The sequence below is a fragment of the Atractosteus spatula genome, chromosome 1 (assembly GCF_055471065.1).
Source record: "Atractosteus spatula isolate fAtrSpa1 chromosome 1, fAtrSpa1.hap1, whole genome shotgun sequence".
Taxonomy (NCBI): Eukaryota; Metazoa; Chordata; class Actinopteri; order Semionotiformes; family Lepisosteidae; genus Atractosteus; species Atractosteus spatula.
This window is the reverse complement of record NC_142706.1, coordinates 52,140,686-52,165,994: the sequence shown is the minus strand read 5'-3', so window position 1 is coordinate 52,165,994 and position 25,309 is coordinate 52,140,686. Positions and strand designations below refer to the sequence as shown.

The window sequence follows — 25,309 nt, the reverse complement described above, 5'->3', positions numbered from 1 at the left end:
CAAATGAGACTTGCCATATATGTTATTTATTGATTTATTGCTGGTGTTTCAAGCCCTGACTGTGAAACGGCTCTGTGAAATTAAATGTTTAGTGCAGTCAAAGCTACTACTCCCCCTAGTGGTGTCTATGTGCAGAAATTGCCAGGGTTTGCAGAGTGGAAACCTATAAAATGCACATTTACTGAACAGAAAACAACACTAAGTTTTTTTGAGCATGCTAAGAACTTTAATAGATCAATATTGCTGAGAAACAACCAGATGCTTTCTCGATAAACCTAGCTTTATTTACATTATCAATTTTTTACATAAAAAGAAACTTTAAATAACTTCTGTTTAGCTACTTAAATAACAGTAATGAGAAATGTTTATGCTATTCACACAATGCTGTCTCAGCAGCCCAAATAAAAGCTTCACATTAAGTGCTAAACTTCCACAGAGTTTAATCTTACAGCATGAATTCAATCATGTATTAAACCAGGTATAGCCGATAGCATACAGACGTATAAAAAACATGTAAAAAACAACTCTGCTTCAGTTTGAATTCTCATTAAGGAAATTTTAAACAGCATTATGATAAAAAATATTTTTTTGCAGTCTGTAAATTAAATTGGTCTTCCCAAGAAAAGTTGAATCACGCAAATCTTACATTATGGCTAAGTGAAATAACACTCAGTCCTATGGGAGCTGATAATGTAACAAACACACAGTACCACTAATTTTTACACCATCCAAGTTTTTCTCAAGATGAATGGTGGCAAAGTGTTGATCTGGTTCTTCTAAATGACTTCATACTTTGAGGAATAAAGGCAACGAAATTATATCTGAGCTTAACTCAACATTCAAGACAGAGGTTTACAATTTGAATGCAGTATAAATATGTCATACTGGGTTAATAGTGCCTATTTCTGTTTCTAATCATTTCAATACAAATCCATCTTTCTGTACTGAAATATATAAATATACTTCACTATATACTTGTGAATGTTCCACAAGGTCTTAAGATGCTTTGCAGTGTGCTTGCCTTAAAATGCCGCAATTTATAAATGATATGACATTTAATTTAAAATTTGATCAGAAATTGCAGTTTGCTTAAAGAGTTGTAATGAAGTGCAATAAGAAAAGCAGTAAATCACAATCAGCTGACGGTGTTTATGGTTTGCATGGTGAAATGAGTGCCCAAAAACATACATTCTGGTCAAAGACGTGGCAGGGATCCGTTTACAGGGAAGTTAAAAACTGAGAACATAGATACGATGTATTATATGCTGCAAGTACATTCAAGATCGAACATGCTGTGATTACAGTTGAGAAGAGGTATATAATTCTAGGCTAGAAATGACTTTAAAAGTGTGGAAAAAATAAAGAAGCATGTAAAGAAAAAGAAAAAAAACATTCAGTGGGCCTTCTGTAATGCCTCCTTACGGAAGATGGGAAGTTTTGTCACCCCAGAATCTATCCCTTTTCTTGTTGACAGATTTTAAGATCCAGAAATTCTCATATGAAAAATCCCTAAAGCACATTTATACTGGCTTAGGATTAATCTGCCTGTGGAAAAAAGTATGTTTCTTTACACTCCTGTTTATTATATAGAATGCTTTTTTTGAAATGTAAGAACATGTAAAAGAATAAAACCACAGATAGATCATAGAAAACTACTACTTTACAGGTTTGCAATTAAACAGTTTTTGAAAATATGGTGAAAACATCCCAAACCTAGTAAGCTTTTTAAAATTGATCCTAAGTAGCCCATTTTCTATATCTTGGTGTGCTCTGCTGACTAGAGGCTTTCATTGTAGTTATACATATACCATACACACGTGTCAAATATGGAAGATTTAAAAATAAAGTACAAAATAGTACAACTAATTCTTTAGTGATGCAGATGTACACAGCAAAGACAGAAGAGGTTAAAAGTGTCATACATTTCTTTGTACTCAGTGTTACACTATTCATGTCTGTAAGCATGCATTTCATTTACATTATGCATATTTCCTGAACGAATGAATTATACAGTTGAAAAAGGTCTCCTACATATTCTAAACATACATTGTAAGTAAGTGAATAAAATAAAAAAATCAATGACTTTACAACTATCTGACCTCACTCACCTTTCATATATTAATACAACTTTTAAAATAAAAAGTCTATAAAATCATAAAGAATCTGCTTATTACTTTTAAGCTAGAAGTTTTTTTCCTCCTGTTCAATGTGAAATAAACACCTTCTGATTTCTGTAAAAGAAGCTGAGCTGTTGCTTTTAATGTTCAGTAAACAACTGGGAGAAGCAGATACAGGGCTTGAGCTCTTAAGCAGATTCCTGCTGGTGGGACTGTGAAAAGTAGACTTTTCTGAGTGCTGAAATGGTTTGTATATTGTTTCATTTAAATGAGGTTCAAATAGGGAGCTAGAAAGGAACAAAGTTAATTCCACACCGGAAAGTACATAATGAAGAAACAATGTCCCAGCTGTTGAGATTTCATCAGCTAAAAGGACTCACAAGAGAAAATGTGTGTCTTTCTACATTTCAGCATGGACTGAACCTCTACTCTTTCCATTCCAATTAGATCTCTCAAATAATCTATGAAATTTACGACAAATTGAGATCAACAGCATACAGTAGGTAGAACATTACTTTTTCAAAGCTTTTCTTAAGCACAGAAAAACAGCAGCTTTAAAAAAAACAACTTGTCTAAAATACAGCTTGGACAGTTTATTTTATACTAGGATGTTCTCTGAATTGATAGTGATATTTAAAAATAAAATCTTAACAAAATTAAGGCACCATAATGAAATCTGTTTAAGTTTTGATTTCCACTTATTTTTGCTGTACTTTTCTAATTTCTTCTCCGAGAAAATATTGTACTGTAACACTCTTTTAACATTCACAAAATTTCATTTGCTTGATATTCACATTTGATGTTACTCTCAGACAACTTTAAAAGAAGGAAAAAAATACTTTTTGGACCAAATACAAGTGGTTGCTAAAACACTTAGTAGTGTGTACCACAACACTGATACAATTATTTTATTTACCTTTTTTCATTTGAACTTTAGTAGTCAAACATTTGATTTACTTGTATTTAAACATTTATCTCAGGCTGTAATTTATGTCAAGCCAAGGTGAGGGAATTTCACTGAGGTATGCCAGACATTTTTTTTAAAAAGAAAGAGAAAACATTTAAATGAAGTGGTTGCTTTTAGTTCTTTAATATGGAGACAGTGTCATTTCTGAAATGTCAGTAAACAATTTTAGTATTCAAGAACCCTGAAATTTAGCACGGAAGGCAGACATTCAAAGCCTTTTCAAGTTTTGCTATGAGTTTTTCTATGTCCTAAGGCACACTCAAAGTCAATAATTCTTCTGCTTTGATACGACTTGAATTTGGGATGGATGTCTATAGTGAGAGCAGAGTCTTTCTGATGGAAGCCTTAAGAATTCATGGGGAAACCCAGAAAGGCTTCTTGTAGCCTTGCAATTATAGACGTGAGAAGTGAAAAGTTAACTTGTTTGATTTCTAATTAACTTTAAAAGGGCTGGGGCCCCCAGCATAATGAGTTTGTAGATTTCAATGCATTTTTTTTCATTTATGATCTCAGTAGGGGTGCAGAGCTAATAATAAGACCTCTACAGAGTTTATCTTAAAAGAACATTTTTTCCTTCAGTGTCAGAGTTAATGGACCACACTGAGAACTCTCTGAATTCCATTAAGACTTGTTGTCAACCAGTCCCACCAGAAAGAACTGCCATGAGATGAAAAAATGGCTTATAGTGTAATTGAATGCCTTCACCCTAAAACTGAAGGCACCCCAGTTTTTAAAGGAGGTGAGAAACGCAACAGTTTCATTGTTCCTGCTGCTTTCTGAGATCTGTTTTGTCAAGTCTGTTATGAGAATCAGAATGTACTGTAGCTTATCAACTGGTCCATCGTGGAGCCGAAAGTGAAAAAGGTGTCTGGCAGTCAAGATGAACTATTGAATCAATGAAAGAAAGATAAGACCGGGGTTTCTTCAAGCAGTCTGAGGAGAAGGAAACATGAAGTCCAATTAGCCTATACGATATAGCTAGTCAGGTCCAGCAGGTATGATGTCATGTCTATGATCTGGTCTAGGATTCCTTCTCTGGTTTCTTGTCCAGCGCTGTGATCTGTTTGCTCACACTGTGTTCCTGAGTAGCCTTTCTTACAGAAGCATTTGTTTGGCTTAATGCAGACGCCACCATGACGACACACTGGGTCACATTTGGCTGAAATAAATACACAAATAAAAAGTCAGATCAGTGTTTCACCAGCATGCTCATTATTAAATATTATTTCCAAAATAAAACAAGATTTAATAATGATTTTAGCCTGAAACAACAGCAAATTTGAATGCACATGGTGCTTTTTCCATACACTTATTTCTTCATTACCTTCTTCATTGCTCTTCCATCTGTATTTTTTTAAAAAGTGGACACCCAGTTCAATTAGATTTTCTATTCTCATTTCATCCTTTATTTAACTAGATATGTCACTAGAGAAATAAATCTCATTTACAGTGATGAATGTGCCAAGAAACTTACACCACTGAGCAACACAGAACAATAAAAAGACAAGATCAGTTTAAAATGCAAGAAACGGAGTTAGCAGTTGCAAGCATTAATCTAGAAGGAGACATCTTCAGATACAAAGCTAGATAGTTTACTTTGTATTGCATTCCAGTTGTTTTCTGTGGGCAATTAAAAAATGTGCTCAGAGTTACTTGAAACAAGAGGCCTAGAGCTCAAACACCAAAGTTTAACAGTTGAAAAGACTCACAATAAAACAGATAGGCCACAAAACATGCATATATCCCCAGTTTCTGTTCCTTCTGAGTTTTTCTTGCAGTCTATAATGTCTCCAAGTATATATTTATTTAAAGATGTAGTCCCAATTTCTCAGACTGGTTATTAAATCTTGGTTAAAACCAGTTAATTAACGGTATCACAGCAGTAGTGAACTTTGTAAAAGTAATATATGGTTGCCAACCACTGGTCTTACGTTTTGTGACATAAAAACAGCCCTTTCCAGTCACTAGTCACTGTAAGCAAAAAAGAGAAATTTGGTCTCCAAACAGCCAAAACAGGAGTAAGGTTTTCTTAACTTGCATATATATTTTAAACAAAGCCTTACTGTCGAGCCTCATTGTAGATTTGGCGGTGCAGAACACAGTGGTCACATACAAAACAGGGGACCAGATCAGCATAAAGTCCAAATGTTTCCTTTTCCAATGGATATTCAACTAACAAAGAGATGGGTAACAAACATGGGCACTAAAGTCGGTTCAGTCCAGAAGTTTCTGGACAAGATTCAGCACGATGTACGAATGAATAAGTACAGGTTGTGCTGCAGACATTTCACAGCAGAAATGTTCAAACATAATCTGCATGCAGAGTTAACAAGTTAGTATTTATCGGCAAAACCATCTCGATGTCGATGTGTTAAATTAGATAAAGTATCTAAAAAACATCACCTTGTATGTGTCAGTTTCATAACATTATATATATATATAGTGACATCAGAGCTTTCTAGAAAAATCATAATTATGTTTAAGAACTAATGCAAAGATGTACAATCAAATAAAAGACTAAAAGCGATATTTCTAATGGATTAAAAGAGATGTATTCACAAGCCCCTTGTTTACAATATAATAGGACCCGTTCATGTCACTGGGTGTTTTGTTGCCTCACAGGCAATGATGTCAATATGGCGCTGCACATTTCTGGAAATTTCTTCTATTTTGTGATGGAAATAGTATCGTGTACTTTGTACATTCATTGTGGTTTGAAATGAATTCATCAATGCCGATACAGTTCCCTTTTAACTACAACCCCAACACATTGACTGGAACTAGAGACAAGGCCCTATCTGAGATGTGCTTTGTCTTTCCTCTCGTCTTCTAATGGTCTAAATTCAGTTACTTCTTTTCCCTTTACTTTTGTGGGCAAGAGGTGTGAACACGCGTGGAATGATACCGTCCGCTTTGTTGGTAAATTGTTACAGGTAATGTAAGGGAATCACACATATGGAAAAAAACAGTTTGCTAACTTTTCTTTCCGTTTAAAAAATAGAAACAGAAGAATCCGCCTCAAGTAACAGGCTGCTCCTGAATCCACACACACACGCCTCACATAAAAAACCCCAAAACAAGTTACGATCTGCAGCCATCAAAAAAAGTCTAGTGAACCTCCAAGTGGGCAGGCACCGGCAGCCCTGTGAAAGAAGCAGTGGGGTTTCCGATCTCACAGCTGTGCGATGGCACTCGGGACAGGCTCCTCTCCCTGCCCTTAAGGTAGATGGGCAGCTACGCCTGCAAAAAGCCGGACTCACCCACTCTGCAGAAGTCCCCCTCCCAGCCTGGGTTGCAGCAGCACCTGCCTGTTGGGGTGCAGTGGCCGTTCTTGCAGAGGCGAGAGCACTCCGTGAGCAGCAGAGCGGGAGGGCGCGCCCGGCGCCTGCACTCTTCCGGGACCCGGGGCCTGGACACACAGAGGGAGCGGCGCAGGAGCTGCGTGAGCAGAGCTCTGGAGGCCCTCCAGCTCCTGGGCTGTTTCCAACACGCGGCGCCTTGCTCAAGCCATTGAGCGTGCTCGGACTAACTAATGCAAATCTCGCGCATAGAAATAGAGCGGAGATGTTGACACTTTTTCAACAAATAATTTTAATGCATGCTTTTTTTTAACATGATTATACAGTTAAGGCTGACTAATCCAGATTTCTATTGTTCTTGTCTGCTTTGGAGGGGATACAAAGTGAGGTATTGTGCTTTGCATACTATCATTCTCAGAAGAATAATCTCCTAATAATTAGATTAGTATATGTCTAGAAGAATAATTTAGTGGGAGGTAAGAGTGAGACTGCTCTCATAAAGTAAGAGCATAAAGAAGTGTATGCCTAAACTGTACCTACAGCACAGATTCTTAAACACATCAGATGAAAACAGTAAGCCTGGAAGTGACACTGAGCACATTGTTAGCCTTTAAATTATACATTTTTTCAGTTCCTTTTTCAGTCAAATCTTCAAAATGAAAAAAAAAAACACTGTTTTTGTGCGACAAATTCTACTTAAGGAGTGGTGTATTTCCAATCTTATTGTCCTAATATTCGACTACAAAATGCAGAACACCATGTAATGCCAAATGCTGTCAAAAACTCTCCCTGTGACAAAATGCTGTTTAAAACAATTAACCTTAGTCTTCCTTTAACAAATGCGGTGTCCTTACATTTTGTATTACTGATTAATAAAAAGAAACAACAAAAACTCTCAAATACTTTTGGCATTCACTGACATTGATTTTCAGGGGAATATTGAGTTATTCCACATCAGTGGTATAAAGCAGTGCTGCTGTCTTGAAAAGGCCTGAAAGTAATACAGAAAATAAATAGAATGTGTTCATAAAAGAACACATCTTTTCTGCCACCAAACTACTAAAATACTTGAATGAATTCAGCACAAAAAACAAAAATCAAATAGTTAAGATATAATATTGTACAGTAAAAACAAAACAAAACTAAGCATTCTTATCCATTTGGTATTATACCAAATTGATGCCACATGAATTAAATGAGAAAAATAGTTACTCTTTGATATTTTTAACAGCTGAATAAACTCTTTAAAAATAACACTGTAGTACATTAATATATCCCACATAATGAAATGCAGTTCCTACCGGGCTATGTTCTTTTTTTAAGTTGCTGAACTGTTAATGTATCCAACAGGCACATACTGTAATTAGACTCCAGCTAATAGTAGCAATATGGGAAATGGAAAGTGAAGTGCTCTTAACAAGTTCACATCCTGTGTACATTACTGTGATAAATACATGGGAAAGTTGTGCTTGTGTACATACAAAAGCCTAGTGGCAGAGTGCAAAAGAACACTCTGGTTACACGATCTACTTGTAAACAATACTGACCACAGAGTATTTTATACACAGGGTCTCCAATATAGTCATTTCCACCTGAACTGTGGAAACATTTTTTAAACAAACCAAACAATAACATCACATTGATTTACTAAATGTTTTTTTATGCTCAGATTGAATCGTTGCCTGGTATTTAAATAAATCATCTATATTCCAAACTATTTTGTTTCACACACACACATAACCCTCTCATTGCAAGGAAGTAATTTAGGTTAAATTACAGTTTATTGTTTATAATGAATGGTAATTTAAGTCCCGCAGTGTTATTACTGAGGTTAGGTAATTTTTATAATACCTGATGCTCGTTATGATTATCAAAAGATAACACATTAGTGTTCTCCTATGTATCTTAGCCTATTTCTAAAACTAACAGTACTTGAAAACCCAAACTCTTGATTATTTTAAAAGCAATCTATTTCTTTCTGACAAATTACCACTTTGGTGAAGATAAAAATAAACCCTGTGAATGTGTGCTGTTTCCACACAAGTCTGGCATCAGTATCTGAGGAGAAACCTGGATTTGGCTTTGAGCTGTTTCATTGCAGCCACACTGACTGGCCACATTGTAGGGATTTGTTCCCATGCTCTGCTCTGGCTTTCCACACATATGTGTTTTTTTTTGGATAAATACTTATTGCATTTGTTGGGGTAATGGGGTTTTTTCATGATAGGTAGTGCGGCATTAAAAAAAGCAATGTCCCCAGAGAGTTCTTTAACAGTGTTAATAGCACAGAGGTCAACACAACTACTAAACAGTTTGCATTACTGTCAGGGTGGCCATGAAAACAACACCTGCTATAAGAGTACTTGACAAAGCAGCTGGGTCAACAGGCACTGTGGGAATTTATCAACTTTGGGGGGCCACTTGCATAAAACACAGACTGATAAATTAAAGGAGGGCTGGCTGATTAGGTTAAGACTGTCCTGTGCATGGCTCTTTTGGAAATGAATAGGAGAGAAAGAAATCAGCTGCTTTCATGCTGGAATGCATAAAAAACTATTGTTCTAGTCAGGAGACACTTCAGCAATGTGCACACACAGCCTCATGGTGTGCACACGGGAAAAATGCAGCTTAAAGCTATATAAATGGCATGAAGACACCAGGTCATTTTCAGAAAACAAACAGCTTATTTATCAGACATTTAGGTCTAGGGCAATGTTTTAATCAGTTGGCTGAATGATTTCATTAATTCTTTGTACGTGTCTAGAAAAACTAACAAATAAATAACAACAAAAAATAACTTAAGATGACTATATAAATGTTTGAGGAAAATTATTGCAATATTTGAATATATATTTTTTAGAAGCAAACACCTTTCAAAATCACTTTTGACAAATTTAGAAGGCTTTTCTTAAGTGGATAGGGGGGAATTAGTATTAATAAAGCTCATTGCATTTTTAATATAGCAGTGTATAGCGCTGGGGCCCTGGGGTGCTATCTGTGTGTCTGTGTGTTCTCACTGTGTTTGTGTGAGTTTATTCTGTGAGCTTCAGTTTCCTCCCACAGTCCAATGCTGGCAGGTTAATGGTCTTCTGGGAAAACTGGCCCTGTTGTGAGTGTGTGCATGTCTCGTTTCTGTCCGTGTGTGTGTGCCCTATAATGGACTGGTGTCCATCACACCGTTTTATCCAGTTCAGGGTCACAGGGGAGCTGGAGCCTGTCCCAGCCTTGTGCCTGCTGCTTGCTGGGATAGGCTCCCCCGTGACCCTGAATTGGATTAAACGGTTAGAAAATGGATGGATGGGTGTAAAGTTGAGGCTCTGCCAAACCCCCCTTTTTTCTTTTTGTTATCTAGTTCTATTGTTAAAGCCTTTCAATGGTTTCTTCCATTGTGTAAATTGTACAAAATAATTTACTGCGTATTGTTGTTCTAGGCCAATCAGATGCTTAGGCCAATCTTGCTGTTGAGCTCTGTGAGACATGCACAGCAGTGCTCATCTTCTCCTTAACAACTTTGGTGACCCTCAGAAATAAGAGGTTTTTGGTGATTAATTAGGGTTGTAGTTTCATGGTGTCAAGACTCAGGAACCCTGGACAATGTCATTTCCTCCTTCTGTAACTAATGTGTAATATAATATGGTCCCTTGAATGTTAAGAAAAGTTTTAGGCTCATCTGAAATTCCTGTAACCACATGCTTTCAATAAGTCAGTGGGCATATAAGCTTGAGTAAATGAAAAAAACATATATATATATTCTTGTGGATATGCACATTTTAACCACAGCTGCAATCTAAAGCACATACATTATATTGGCTTTACACTTACAGCTGCCAATCCTGTCTGACCCAAATAACATTCTTTCAAACCATTTTTTATTAGTTAATGTCTATATTATATGTATGTCTTGATGATTTTTACAGATCATATCACAGTGATAGAAAAAAATAACTTCCTATAAACTCACCTAAGATACTCATAATCTCTGATTTAGTCCCAGGTTACAGTATATAATTAAGTACTCTGCTGAAATCTGCACTTGTGTTTTATTATTTAAAGCTTATTCTGTTACGTAAGGTTTTAATGTGGAATATGGTAGTCAGTACTGTCTTTGCCACTTTGTTTCTCATCAAGCCTAAATTAAAAGCTTTCCCTTTCCTTTCTGAGATTCAGCTTCAATGCTAGGAATGAATAAAAACTGTTAATGACCATAGCTCACAGGGGAATCACGACTGCGTGTGGCAGAGCAATTGAGATAAGGAATTTTCAATGAAGCATTCAGTGTCTTAATCAGACATTACATTGGTTTAATTATAGGAAAACACTACAATCCACTTTTAAAGCTTCAGAAAATGTTTTAGCTCCACATGAAATGGGCTTAACTAAACAGTGCTTTAAGGCATTTAAAATATTTTAATTTCTTTTAGTAGTCAACGGTCAACATTTTTATACACATGGGATGTAGATCCATATATTTTTTAAACATGGTGGCCTATTTATATTCTACTTTACTCAGCTGACAAACAAATAAGTACAAATCAAGTTGGTTATGTGGGGAAATGTTTACTGAAATGTCCCAGAAGTTTTAAGTCATTTTTTCTCTCTGCGTGCACCCAGATAGTTTTGCCATGATCAAAACATTATGTGCATGTTAGCTTCCAATCACCCCCAAACACGCAACACACAAACATGTAAATGCTCCATTGGGAGGTCCAGTGTTCCAGGTATATCACTACAAGACCACCCTACTTGATCAGGCAACGTGAACACAAAGCCAAGGTCAGGCAAGTGAGCCCCCTTGTAATTAGATACTAATAATGGGTTTGATGTGTAAAATTAACTCAGACCCACAGACCAACAGACTAAACAACCCAATAGATGGTGGAAAGAATTGTTCTTTGGAAAATGTTGCAATGCCAGAAAACATAAATAAAAAGTAGCACAACGGCCTTGACTGGGAACTGCAGAAACATCTGCACTCTAATTAATTGCATTAGACTTGGGTGGCACTGTCATCACCTAGAAATAATTAGCAAGGGATCAATTTCTATTGTAATTTACACAAAAAAACTTCCAAGACACTTTAACCCCCAAAGGGTAGATTCACTTTTGGGAACTTTAGAAAACAGCTTTTCCTCATTTAGTTCAGCTTTGTGTATTCAGTTAAGTTCATTGATATGGTGAATGCCTTCAGCATTAGTAAATTCTTAATTTGTTCTTTCACCCCACTGGATAAAAAGAGAAAATGAATCACTACTGTACACTTACGGAATTCATGTCCGTTGTGCTTTTTTTTATAAAATCAAAGAGTGACTTTTTAAAATTATGCTAGTACTTAATTGTCTAATGACAATTTGGAGTAAAGACCTTGTAAATGTTCTCTGACTGCATCTGCAGTGAAATGGCCTGTCATACCACATGCCTGTGTGTTACTCAGATGAGTGAGTTTAAAGTCTGATCACCCTTCACCCATGAATTGCACCAAATAATAATGTCATTTATTGTGATGTAATAGAATCACAAAATGCTAGTGAGATGTTTTTGTGTTAGCCTTAGCATGGATAATGTATCTGGAATCATTTCAGTTCCAATATATGCTTGTTTCTTGAGAGTTTAGAAAATAATGAAACTACATACATCATAAATTATGTACAGTGGGTATGTGTATATGGAAAGCCCAACAATTCCAACAAGTCCAGTTTAGTTGGCAATAGTCAAGGACTGAACCTATTGCTAATTTACTGTACTTATTTTTATTGGCCTTACTTGTTAAGGTGCTGGGCGTAGGATGTAAGAAAGTGATCTTATTTTGTTAAAAAAACACAAATCAATATTTAATGTGCATGACTGGAACATCTGTCTGATTCTGTGACTCAAAAAGAAACTGGTGTGATAGAAGGAAGCCTTTTCTTAGAGATCTGTGTCTGAAGCAGAAAAGTGAAAATGTTGTGGAGTAAACACTATACGTACATTTTTTACAATTCATATTTCTCACCTTCACTGTTTTCACCACATTGAAAGATAAATTGTATCGTAAATGCTTCTCTCTGCTGTTTTCCATTATGAAGCCAATGAAACACAAGTGTTGGTGTACACTGTTGGCTCTGTTCCTAACACACACAAGACCACAGTCTCCAAGGCAGTACAGTACAATGGTAAACTTACCTTTTAGGGTCGACCAGTTTGTAAAGCTTTCCACTGTGTGACTGGGTCATACTTTTGCTGCTTGCCAGAATATATACCTCACCTGTGTGAGAGAACAGAAAGATGAGTCAGCTTTCATTTGCTAGACAATTTCAAAATAATAGAGATGCACTACAGGACCCCTGGTTTGTGTCTATGGCTCTTATGGGATAGACCATGGCATGGCAGTAGCGTATGAAAGAATAGCAAGACTATGCAGTAGCTGCAGTACAGCACTTGAAGGCAAAAAAAAAATTGTAAACACATGTTATTTTGCCAAAAAAATCAGATTATCTCCCACTAGCAAATTCTGAACAAATGTTAGCTAGATCATTGAAACAAAGATCTGGCCAGAGTGAGAATTTTCCTTGCCTCCAAATTCTATTAAGCCCTAAGTCATTTGCTCAACATACTTTGAAAATCAAGTATTACATGGCTGTAATTAGTCAGTGAGGTCTTAGAAAGAACAAGTTATATGCAGCTGGTGTGGTTAGATTCATGTGTTATTCCTTCAGACAGTGGCCAATTATCTTCAGCAGATACAGATGCTCTGATTGTCCGCTTTCTAAAGCTTTTAAAGTTCTGCCAAGGATTGACAAGCAATTCTAATACCTAATCTTATCCCTCTGTATCTATGTATATAAAGAAACAGTAACTCATTGTATATAGTTACAAAACAGGGAGATCAGCAGGAGAACAGACTGGTTCCAGCTTGGGAGTTTGGAACAAGCTACCAACACTGACTTCACTTTTCAAGCAGTGTCTGGATGACATCCTTGGATCATTTAGCTACTGGCATCCAAATAATCATGGTCTGCGTGGCCATGTTTCGCAAAACTTTCTTATATTCTTAAGAAATAGTGGAATCACTAGTCTAAGGCACCATCTTTTGTGTAATGACATGTTCTCAGCTCTCAGTTTTAAATACACTTCCTTTAGTTAGCCCATCTTGTCCTTTGTTTCATGTGTCAGCCCCATCTATTAAGTTGATTTTGTCAATGGCTTTGAGGTTTTTGAAATATTGGATCATGTCCCCTAGTCACCTTCTCTATTCAAGACTAAAATGGTTTAGTTTCCTTAGATTTTTCATAAGCTGATTCTTCAATGTCAGCATTTTCAATCCTATATTTATAGTTCATATTTTTGCTTTTTGATCATAACACTGCACACACCTTTCTGACATTAAATGTCATCTACCAGGTATTTTCCAAGTCTGCAATTTTGTTGAAATATTTTTTAATTTCATCTGCAGCTTCTAAAGAGCTTAGTTATCCTTCTAATTTGATAAGGAACAAGCAATAGGTTTATTCCATGCTGAAAAAAAGAAGAAAGAAAAAACAAGGTTTCGGCCGTGGAGCCTTCTTCAGGTGTGAGCTAACCTCACACCTGAAGAAGGCTCCACGGCCGAAACGTTGTGTTTTCTTTCTTCTTTTTTTCAGCATGGGATAAACCTATTTCTTGTTCCTTTGCAGCCTATGCATGCTGACGCAGCTAACCAACAGAACTTCTAATTTGATATCAATTGCAAGCTTTGATTAGTTTATTAACTATACTATAATCCAAAAGGGTGATATCAATTAGGAAGAGCAGAGGTCTTAGTACAGATCCCTGGGGTACTCCATTAATTACATTAATTCAATTTGTTCATTCTTCTCTTATCTATACTCTCCGTATTTTATCAGCAAGTTCTTTATGTATTTTCTTGAATGCTTACCACCTACAAGTTGTGAATTAATTTTTAGTAGAAACTCCTAAAAGGCTTCTGAAAATCTCAATATGCCATGTCACATCCCCTGACTGCATGCATTACTGCAGTTGCATGTTCAAAGAATCCAACAAATTAAGTAAACAAGAACTACCTTTTTCTGAATTCATTTTGTCTGCAATCTTAAATATATCAGCACAACAGTTTATATTAACAACTTTAATAAAAATGCCTTGAGTACAAACTAAAATAAATTTAAATTCTGCATTAAAAATTAGATTAAATTACAAAACACTTAAAACAACCTAAGCAGAAGACACATAGGTGAGTCCTTTGCCTTGGTTGGAAATTGTCTTGATGTGTTCTTTAGGAAAGTGACAGAATAGTACTGGATGCCATATTTAAAGCTTTAATAGCTCATAGAAAATACATTGGAGATCAGATATCATTTTTTTTTTCACTTGCAGGCAAGTTCTGGGATGCTGGCACAGAGAAATTAATCTTAATTGGGCAACGCCTTGAATCTCAGATTTAACCCTTCTATCCGTAGTCTAAATAAAGAAAAGAATACCAAAGGGAACATTTAATACTTCTCATAATAATGAGTTTGTTCTATAATTACATTCCTTTACAATGAAATAATTGTACAGTAACTTGAAAACCATAGGGGGATCTTAAACCATTCTCAAAAAGAGTGATTCATGTTGTTTATGGCTATTACACATTCTGAAATATGAATACCTTCCAATATTTCTCTATCAATCAATTTCACATTTTAAAAAGTTTAAATTCTACCCAGGAATTTGTTTAGAAATATGAAATCACCAATTAAAATGACATTTACTTTATTTATTATTTTGTATTCAAATAAATCGGGTTTTAAGCATAAAACAAATCAAACAAATGTGCAAATATAATCAAAGCTGAAATCCTTGAAAGGCAATGGTATCATAGAGAAAACAGTATATTGTATGTTCATGTAAGGAGAAATAGGACAAACTGAAGAAAATTTCAGGCAAACATGATAAATTCTAAACATCTAAATTCATTATATCTATTTACTCCAGATACAGTACATTGTGTATATTGCATAGTTGGCTGATTTTATCACGAAAACAACCAAGTTTTTCTGAAATTCCTAAGTACATTGGAAATTCATTTTGTGCTCACCACAAAGACTTTGTAATTGTGAGAGAGGGGTAGGTTCAGACAAGAAGGAGATTCATATTTGAATTATATTCCCCAGAAATCTATAGGGTCCAACCGGTAAGGAGAAGACAATTGGTTGACTGGCAGTTTAAAAACCAGGCTTCCAAGGTTGTCTGATTTGCTGTCGGGGAACAGAGGGAATATATTGTGTGGTGAGAGAATTCTGAGTCCTGTATTTGTGAGTTGTTTGGAAATCTAGGAGTTAAAGCAGTTAAGCTGCCTGTAATAGTGAGGATAGTGAGTGAATGTTGAAGAATGTTGAAGTTCAAAGAGCTGTTTAGAGTTTGTCTGATTTTTGTTTTTTTATTTTCTTGAGCTGTAAATGAAAGGGCACTAACTCTTTACCTTACTGCTGTTTTGTGTGTGTTTCACCTGGACCAGCCAATGAACATTCTTGTTTTATGACATCAGTGTCACAGTGACATAAATCTTACGTTTAAAGTTCTTGTCTTTGAAGAGCAGAGTGATGCAGAGCTAAGACCATGCTTACCTAACTCGTCTTCTCCAAATCCCAGGATGTGACCCACGAGAGAACTGCCACAGGAGCTGCTGCTGCCAAAGCACAGGGTCTTCTCCTGCCAGTCCTGGCCCACTGAGGATCTCTGGAGGATTCGGAAGCTCCTGTACAAACACCCGATAAATCCCTGCTGTCAACGAGTGTATTATAGTCCATTAATTCGTTTATGATGTCACAAGACAACAACAAACCTGGCACTTCAGTTGATGAAAAACTGTCAAGTAATCTCTCACGGTTTATAAACTCCAGTGCAGTATTTATTTTTTAACACAAAGGTTTTTAATCTTCATCAATTTTTTCTAAGCTTTGCTTAAGTGAACAAATCTCCATTTACATATACATATTGATCGTAATTTACATATAGTGTATATATATGTATGGTTTTATGTATATGTACTTTATGCTCAAGAAATAATTTCTCTTGCTCTGAAGAGAAACTATGGAAAACCATACTCAATGTTGCAATATCGTAGTAATGAAATTCTCCATACTGTATAGAACATGTAACCTAGAGGACACTGTAAAAGTAGCTATACAACAGTGGTGTTATTCTAACTGACCCTAGCATGACACAGACCTCAGAATTAAGGGTATGAGAAAATGAAGCTGTTTTTCAGGTCTACATTTTATTTTAAATTTTTTAAAAATAACATTTAGATTTTCTATTTTTTTTCAATAAGAAACACACAGAAATCGAATGACTTTATACCATAATACATAAAAGTTAATACCAACACCATAAAATCTACTATGTGGAATAATAAAAAGGCAAAAAATAAATATATAAATAAAAAATAAACATTAAATTTATCTCCAAATCATAGAACGGGAAACTATTTAATACCGATAACACTGATAATCTATGAAAATAAAAATATTCAATCCTCTCTTTTCTTATTTCTTATCCTAGTGTGGCATAATATCTGCAAAATATTCGCTTCTATTAGTCCAGCCTTCCTAATTACAATCTTGTTTTTAAATCTATTGCCATGTGTTTAGTATTCAGTAAAATTAGACTTTAATGCACACTGAAATTCTTAGATCAATTAACTGAAAACCAAGCCTTATTAAGACACTTTGCTAAGTTGAATTGTCTTTAAAAATGTGTATTCTATGCAGCACTTGGAGAATAACTGAATGTAGGGTCAATATACTGATGAAACATCGGTGATTCAATTTATAACTATATCTGTAAATGCATATGATGTGGTTGCTCAATGCATTATCAGAACTAAATACTGGGTGATGTTGAAGTGATAATGCCTTCCTTTGCAAATCATCACACACTTACCCATTTCTGTCCCCAAAGACAAAACTCCCATACAGCCTTCTTGATTGGCAGCCTCTATATATAAACCCACCAACTGGGGGTCCACTACTGGTTAATTTTAAATCGAAGAGTGAGGGCTCATTTTCTGTAAAAGAAGTGGGACAGACTGCTGATATTATCTAAGTTAAAAAGATTATTTTTTTCAATGTAAATGTGATCTTGTGTTCTCTTTAAGAGCACAGAAGGGTAACTGTAGACAGTTTTGCTTATCTGGAGACTTGAGTACCCTTAAAGTTGTTAGGAATGGTGTTATCTATGATCTTTATTGAAATATGTAACATCCATAATTCAAGATGAAACTGAAATTCTACAATAAAATGGCAGAGCAAAATGTAATGTCCAACATGTAAATGATTCAATAGAAAATATGAACTTAACAATCACTTTCTTACAACACAACAAAAGTGGGGAGTTTTTGAATTATTATTATAGTCTCTTCCTAACATGGAAAACCTTAAACATAAAATGTAGGTAATGCAGAAAAAAACCATTACACGTCTTTTAGAACATATAGCAAGAAAATATGCAAAATTAGGCACCATAACCAAATTAATATACCTTGGATAAGTATTTCAATTCTATCAAAGGCACTCAACCAGCCCTCTCTTTTTTAGTCCGAACTGATTCCTGATATATCTGGAGTCAATCTTCAACACAAAGGATATAAAGCTGTCTTTTATAGACACAAGGGTTATTGGATAAGTTTCTTGTGGGTTTCTGCATAAGCAATGGTTGTATATTAAAACCAGTCCCAGAACTTAAACATGCACATCTGCATAGAGATTTGACAAAAGCCAAGACTGCATTTATAGCAGACCAACTTAAAAGGACACCATGCCTGATTTTACTTAGCTTAGTCCCCAAAATGCGGCTGCTATAATTCAGTGCAGGTCACATACTTCCAATACTAATGTAGTACAGACTTCACTTTATGAACCACATGGAGTGGCTAGCGATAAGCTGTTCTGAGGTTTAACGCTTTGATTAATTTTGCGCTGCGCATTAATTTGTCTGAAGCCTCTGGAATATGTGAAAAACACAAAAAGGGAAATCAGATGAATATGAACAAATCACCCCTTCTTTTGTAAAACATTGTGAACATGTACATAGTTTGTATAGGCCTCAGTTAACAGGTTCTTTATCCCAGCACAAACAAGGTAGGGCAGCATGGGGACCCCTGAGGCAAATAAGGAGGATACAGCAAAGTAACAGAAAGAATTACAGTCAGATCTGGTTGTAAGTAAAAGGGATGCATTATTCTGCTTCCCTCAATGCCTTGGAAGAGATGATTCAATCCTGAAAATGTTTGACAGGACAACCTTCAACTTTGGACAAGTGTCAGACCCAAACCTACACGGAATCTAATATAACTTATATGGCATTTTTAGCATTTCAGTACTTAAATATTTAATTTGCGATAAGATATAAAACGGTCATTCCTGGAAGGGAGATATTCAATCATATATATATATGAAGTCAGCTAATTTGGCCTCATTATCTTAAAGGGACACGCAACAAAAATACTGTAACGTTCCCCATAATTTGGCCCAATCTGTGGTTTGTCTGGGAGAGGCCCAGACAGAATAGCAAGGGAAGTGGTTTTCATTATAGCTGAGGGGTGTAGAGTTGTTTCTGTTGGGAAGCTCAGATAGCACTCCCTGTGTGGAGCCAGTGTTTTTTTTCGTAATTAGAGCCCAGAAGTAGACAACAAAAACCTGAGAACAATTTTTGTTTCCAGAGGAAGCACCATTGTTCTGACAATAAACTATTTAATGATATTGGTTTCACTTTTTCAGCAATATCTTACAGGTATACGGTTTTATCCATTTGCTCCTGTAACAGAGCCAAAGCATTGTCTTTAATGCTCATTAATACATAGATTATTTATATTGCATACCAGACTGACACACCAGACTGGCTTTTATTAAAGTGTCTCTGCTGAAATTACAGAATTAGAGAGATACGGATTAATTAGGTGACACATTTTTAAAATTTCACTTCTTTTGAGTTCATAAACATTTTCCTGTGGCTGTAAAACATGGTCAATGTAAAGTGATATCTGGAGAGATTCACTAGGAAGTCATTATGCACCTAGTTACAGATGTTTATTGAGACATACTGTAAAGTGAATTCTACAAATCTATGACTGTAAAATTAAATTGTCATGTAGAACATCAAATACAAACAAATTTACAGTTTGGTAGCAGTTAATTACTTGTGGCAGTGCATGAGAAAACAAATGACTTTTTAAAATCAAGTCAGATGATCTTTTTTGAAATTAAAAAATGTAACTATACATTTTACATTATTTTATACACTAACATTTATTTGCTTTATTGAATCCCTTGTATTAAAGAAAATTAATCATTGGATCATTTTCATTTAGCAATAAAAACTAATGAATGTAGAAACCTAATTGTCTTGAGTACTCAGTTTAGGAACCAGATTGTCCTGGGTACTCAGACATAATTAGACTGACATGCTGTAGTTTACTTTACTGATTAAAAACGAAAAATAAGCCATTTGTGTAATGTAATTTTAGATCTTAAACATCCGTGGATGTCATATGTTTATTTGTCCTATGTTTACTTAAAAATCAAATTCATTTTCACTTTGCAATTGATATAAGAAAATACTGAATCAATAAATCTCACAATTCTGACTGTAACCACAAAAAATGTGTTCATCTTTCAGAACTTACCATAATCTTTACCCTTCAACATCTGCAGTATTCTGCCTGAGGAGGAGTTTCTGCTACTGGAGTCAGTACAAAGAATCAGAAGACTCCCATTCGTGTCTTGGTGATGCTGATCCACTGCACACCTGAAATACATGTAAAAACATACACTGTGAGAAATTTAGGTAATTATTGGCACAATACATTTGAATGTGAAGAGATTTATTTTGGAACACACTGTAGTCACTATGTAATGGCCCTGACATCTTTGGACCTTACCAGGTGATTTTTTTCAAAACTTACTGGCAATTATGACTCATTGGTAAAGGAACATTTTTAGATTGTTTTCATTGGTTTCTTGTGAAATACCTTTTGCCTCAGGTCCAACAACACCAGCATGGAGTAGTTTAAATCTGAAAGCAGTCAGGGTAAGGTTGAAGAATGAATGGAATTATTACATGATCTGTTAGTTACACAGAAAAAACCCCAGAGCTAATCCAGTTCTCTTCATTCAAAGACTGTAGAAGAATTGCAGGGGATTGAATGTGTTGTTGCTCTTATGTATCTAACAATGTTTGATATCTACCTCCACAGTTAACAAACATCTCACCCACCCCTTAAATGACAACATTTATTAAACATTTTAGCATGTACCCACTTACCTGCCTGGGTTATGCAGTCCATGCGCAAAAATTTCAGGTGGCTGGTTAGTGCTGTTGAAGTAGGGATTGTTTCTTGGAATGGAATACGGAGCATTGCAGCAATCTGTGTCGACATCAAGTCGAAGAACTGAGCCTGTGAAATCACTAAAAAGACAGCACATGTTTTAGGGAAACAACGTGATATGAGAAGATTATCTAGTCTGAGATATTTACAGTGGTGTGCGAAAAAGCTTTACATTTATCATAATGCTGAAGAAAATCTCTCAAAAATATCTGCTTTAAGCTGGAGACAAACTTCTTTAAACAATTTAATAATGTGAAAGGTTCTTCTGATCAGAAATTGACATTACTTTGTAACATCTTTCTAGGATATACTGTAACGAGATTTTTTTAGGACCTTTACTAAGATAAAGTTGTGGACGCTTAATACACCCTTTGCAAATGACAAGAAAAGTTCATTGTAATTTTGAAGCATTATAATAAATAGAATCTTAATTGGAAATATAACTATGTCAATTGGATCATCATTTTGTAATGTAGATTGAAGCTACATTGAAGAAGGTAATTTGCACTGAAGAAAGTTTTGCTGTGTTGGTTTAATAAGTAGCAAAGATATTTCACATTAGTCTATCGTGTCTTAAATTGTTTCACATCTTTAATTTGAAGTGAATTCGAATTTTCTTTTAAAAAAATGTTCTTGCCCCGAGTGAGTTATATTAGGGATGCGATAGTCCAGCTTCGGGCTGCAGACTCCAGACACACTGAAGATGCATTGAAGCTCACCACAGTGAAGCAACAGCATCTTGACTCATGCCAGTATCTTGTCATTTTACCTTAACCCATCCATCTCCTCCATGTCATCTAGTGTGATCATCCCATCACCTAGGAAAATATGCAGGAAGCCATCAGGCCCAAAGAGCAGCTGCCCTCCCAGGTGCTTTCTGTGCAGTTCTGCTACTTCTATCAATGTTCTCACTGTCCTGGGGTCCACCTGGTTGGGGTTTTTCCTGAAACAGCCCAGTGGAAAGACAAACATCGAGCTCAGCACACAAAACACCTGGAAAGAAAAACCATAGCAATTCTTCTACTCATTAAATGTAATTAGTTTTCTCAAAAGCAGCATTTCTAACTGCTTTTGTAATTGTAGAAAGATAATCCAGGCTCCTGGAATTGTGCGCTACCCTTATTATTTTTTCTTTCAATACGTTTACTAAAGCAAACAAAGTAAAGATGAATAATTGATACTCATCACAAGAGTATTCCATGGGGGGAAGAGTTGGGAAAAAAACACAAACTAAAGGAGGATGGTAAAAAGTCTGTTCTTTCTGAATTCCCACGAAAAATGTGGAAACACTGCCACTGCTTACTTAAGATAGCCTGCAGGTAACAACAAGGGCTCTAAACCAATTAATTTCTTCTGCTTGATAATTAATGTGGCATTTGAAGGTTAGGCCTTTCCAGAACCTGAGGGAAGAGACTGATAAGAAAACCACCATCATAGCATGTGTAAGGACCAACGTTTAATAAAGTGATAGGCCAGTATACATATTCTAAAAACCACATATTATTTAACTTACCCACCCAAAGGTTACACCCACAAGGTAATGCATTAATTGTCCTAAATGTAATATTTCAATTCAGTGTAATTATTTGCTTATTTCCTAACCACATTGCCAGACTGCCTAAAGCAGTATTTTACTATAATAAGCAAGTAAAGTTAATTAATAATAATTCAGAAACACAGAATAATACAGAATTGTTTGGAAACAATATTCTGAATTGTAATATTTTCATGATAATAGAAAAGAGCATCACCAACACCTAAAAGAATTAAAGTAGAAAAGCCTACTGAAAACAATACGGTGATAATATGTAAAAAGAACAAGACTGTCGGTGAACAGGTTTTATAAAGAATGTGCCAATTCTACAAAACCAAATCAACTAAGAAGGGAGCTCATTAAAAACAAGAAAAGGTGTTGTATTTTCCTATCTATCTCATATCTCTAAATATGAATTGTTTTAACTCTAGTAAAAAGTACTGTTTTAGGAATGCTGTGACAGCACTTTGGAAGGCCAGTTTTTAGTTTGATAAAGCGAATACACACATGTATCCTTGTGGAAGCATTAGTTTCACCACCTGCAGTGAAGTTTTGCTTGCTGTCTAGTACCTGGACACTGTATATTAAAAACAAGAAAAGGTGTTGTATTTTCCTATTATATCTATCTCATATCTCTAAATATGAATTGTTTTAAATCTAGTAAAAAGTACTGTTTTAGGAATGGTGTGACAGCACTTTGAAGGCCAGTTTTTAGTTTGATAAAGCAAATACACACATGTATCCTTGTGGAAGCATTAGTTTCACCACCTGCAGTGAAGTTTTGCTTGCTGTCTAGTACCTGGACACTGTATATTCCACCACTCGAAGAATGTGGTCGTGTGGTCCGATGGCCCACCGCTCTTGGTTGGTGGTATACGAGACGTAGAGCTTTCCATTTTTCTTGTAATTGGGATGGAATGCAAGGCTTAAAAGTCCCCTTTCATCTCCTCCCTGCAGTCAAACGAAATCACAAAGAATGGTGAAGTTAATTATGTTCTTCACTGTGTTGCGACTTGAAGCAAAGAGAGCCCTTCTCCTGCTTGCTTTTTCTCTCTCTCTCTCCCTGTTTCCCTGTGGATAATCTGTGCCTTAACTTTCCTTTTCTTTTCTCTCCTTGACTACTGCATAAAAAATGATTATAAAACATTTTACTTCAGGCAGCTCTGCTTCATGGCCACAGTGCACGCAGCTGTCTTGAGAGCTTATCTATGAGCAGGCCCTCTTACAGCCCCATTGTGAAGTGATTTGTGCACATAATCTTTGGAGGCATCCATGAATACTGGTTTAAGTGCCGAAAAGAATTTATTAGGTTGCTTGTAGTTCATAGAAGACACAAAAGTTCAGGATCTTCAGTCACTTTTAATCCGTACAGAAACCAAAAAAACCTAAAACATGGAGTTAGCTGCCAACTCCCACTGTCTTGGCAACATGTTTAGAAAACAGTTAAATTGCTTGTGTAATACGTAAACCTTTGTTTTACCCTGGAGGCAACTACATCAGTTGTCACTACTCTGGTGGTCTTTTCATCATAGTTAGCTTTAATAAGCAGCTACATCGTTTCTGTCTCTGGGCAAGGCAATCATGCTTTTTTTTTAAAAAAAGGAAAGGAATGAACAGAACGTTAGGCGTTTATGCTAAGAATGTTTGCAACGTACTCCTGAGGCCCTTGTTTTAGTTTAAGTTTATCGCATTCAGACCACCATCCCCCTCCTCAAAACCCCATCCCCCCCCCCCCCCCCCCACCGACTCCTCAGTCTGTATAAGGAAAGGGTAAGGATTAAAAACAAAATGAAATAAAACAAAACTTGAGATCTGTTATGAAATGGAGCTAACAGTCTCCTGCAGTGATAACACCCTGAATGAATTAGTCTGTTCTGTTGTCATACCACACTGGCTGAAAGCCTTTTCACTTTTCCACCCTTGCAGCATATGGTTAGACAGAATCTGCAGAGAACTTGATAGTAAAACTGAATGAACCTGACATAATGGAAAGGCCAAAAAAGCGCAGCCAAATTTTGTGGAAAAGACGAAGGGCCATAATGCAGGTCAGGGAGTATGGATTTAGGGCCAGAAATGCTTGAACGCAGAAGATCATTGATGGCTAAAAGGAACCTCATGCCAACATTTTCAGAAACAAACGGTACTCAGCATGTCTGACTACATCTTTTAGGCTTTTATTCAGCGGAATAAAATATGTTTTGTCCATTAGCCCTTTATTTCTAAGCCATACTGTACCTTTCAGTTTTATTAATAAGAAGATTGAGGTGAGGAAATTTTACTGCTGCTTTTCACCTTCATTTTTATTTTACCCTTATATTAATCTTCAGATTCAATAGCCTAGAAATCAAAATAGACTTTGGAGAAAAGTGTCAGGCAAGGTCTTCCAAGGAGTATTTCACATTTTACTTCAGGACCACCAAGAAACAATCGTAAATGCACTGAAATATTAGCTTTTGCTAATGATCCTTCCCACTGTGTAATGAAGAAGGCAGACTACAGCTAATAAACTGTCTTAAGAAGTAAATTCTGCAATCATTTTCAATCAGACCCAGAAGGATACAGCACGCACACATAAATTCATTTCTTGGTGTTGCACATTAGTTCCATACTGAAACTTCTTCATAATGATCTGAGAATGGCAAATAAATAAAGCACTCAATTTACGATCCTTAAATGAATTAGGTTTCTCCACAAGTTGTAAGAAGCTGATTTTACCATGCAAGTCATTTTATAAGATTTAGTTTTTTATTTAAGTTATGTACTGGATAAAACAATTACCACAACAAAATGGTCACTGCTGATCTTTCTGTATCGCATGCCATTAGTCAGTATAAAAGTACAGCACACTGGTATACTGGACGCTGATACTTGTTATACTTTAATTATTTAAAACGCAGTAGCACCAGGTCCTTTTAGATGAGCTGAATTTAGGTAGGTGTGATACACAAGAGCCCCAGAGTTCCTGCAATCCAGCTGGATTGTTCAGTATGACACAATAAAATATGAGATTTGTGAGTGACCGCTGTCACTTTCCATTCTGCAAGTACCTGG

The 25,309-nt window shown here is 35.9% G+C and overlaps 1 protein-coding gene across 2 annotated transcripts in view; it reads right to left on the bottom strand.

The window, feature by feature from the left end:
* Positions 1-203: 203 nt before the first annotated feature.
* Positions 204-25,309, bottom strand: part of hhip (hedgehog interacting protein) — a 47,557-nt gene continuing 22,451 nt past the window's right edge. Inside the window, exons 6-14 of one of the 2 annotated variants that reach the window (XM_088922865.1) lie at positions 23,058-23,209; positions 21,494-21,667; positions 20,661-20,804; positions 20,023-20,144; positions 17,283-17,406; positions 15,965-16,095; positions 12,543-12,624; positions 6,345-6,493; positions 204-4,243 (exon numbers count right to left, since the gene is read on the bottom strand). In XM_088922865.1, the coding sequence (XP_088778991.1) occupies positions 4,050-4,243; positions 6,345-6,493; positions 12,543-12,624; positions 15,965-16,095; positions 17,283-17,406; positions 20,023-20,144; positions 20,661-20,804; positions 21,494-21,667; positions 23,058-23,209 (1,272 nt within the window). In that variant the 3' untranslated portion in view covers positions 204-4,049. The remainder of the gene's footprint in view (positions 4,244-6,344; positions 6,494-12,542; positions 12,625-15,964; positions 16,096-17,282; positions 17,407-20,022; positions 20,145-20,660; positions 20,805-21,493; positions 21,668-23,057; positions 23,210-25,309) is intronic. The other variant, XM_088922873.1, reaches the window with a different exon arrangement.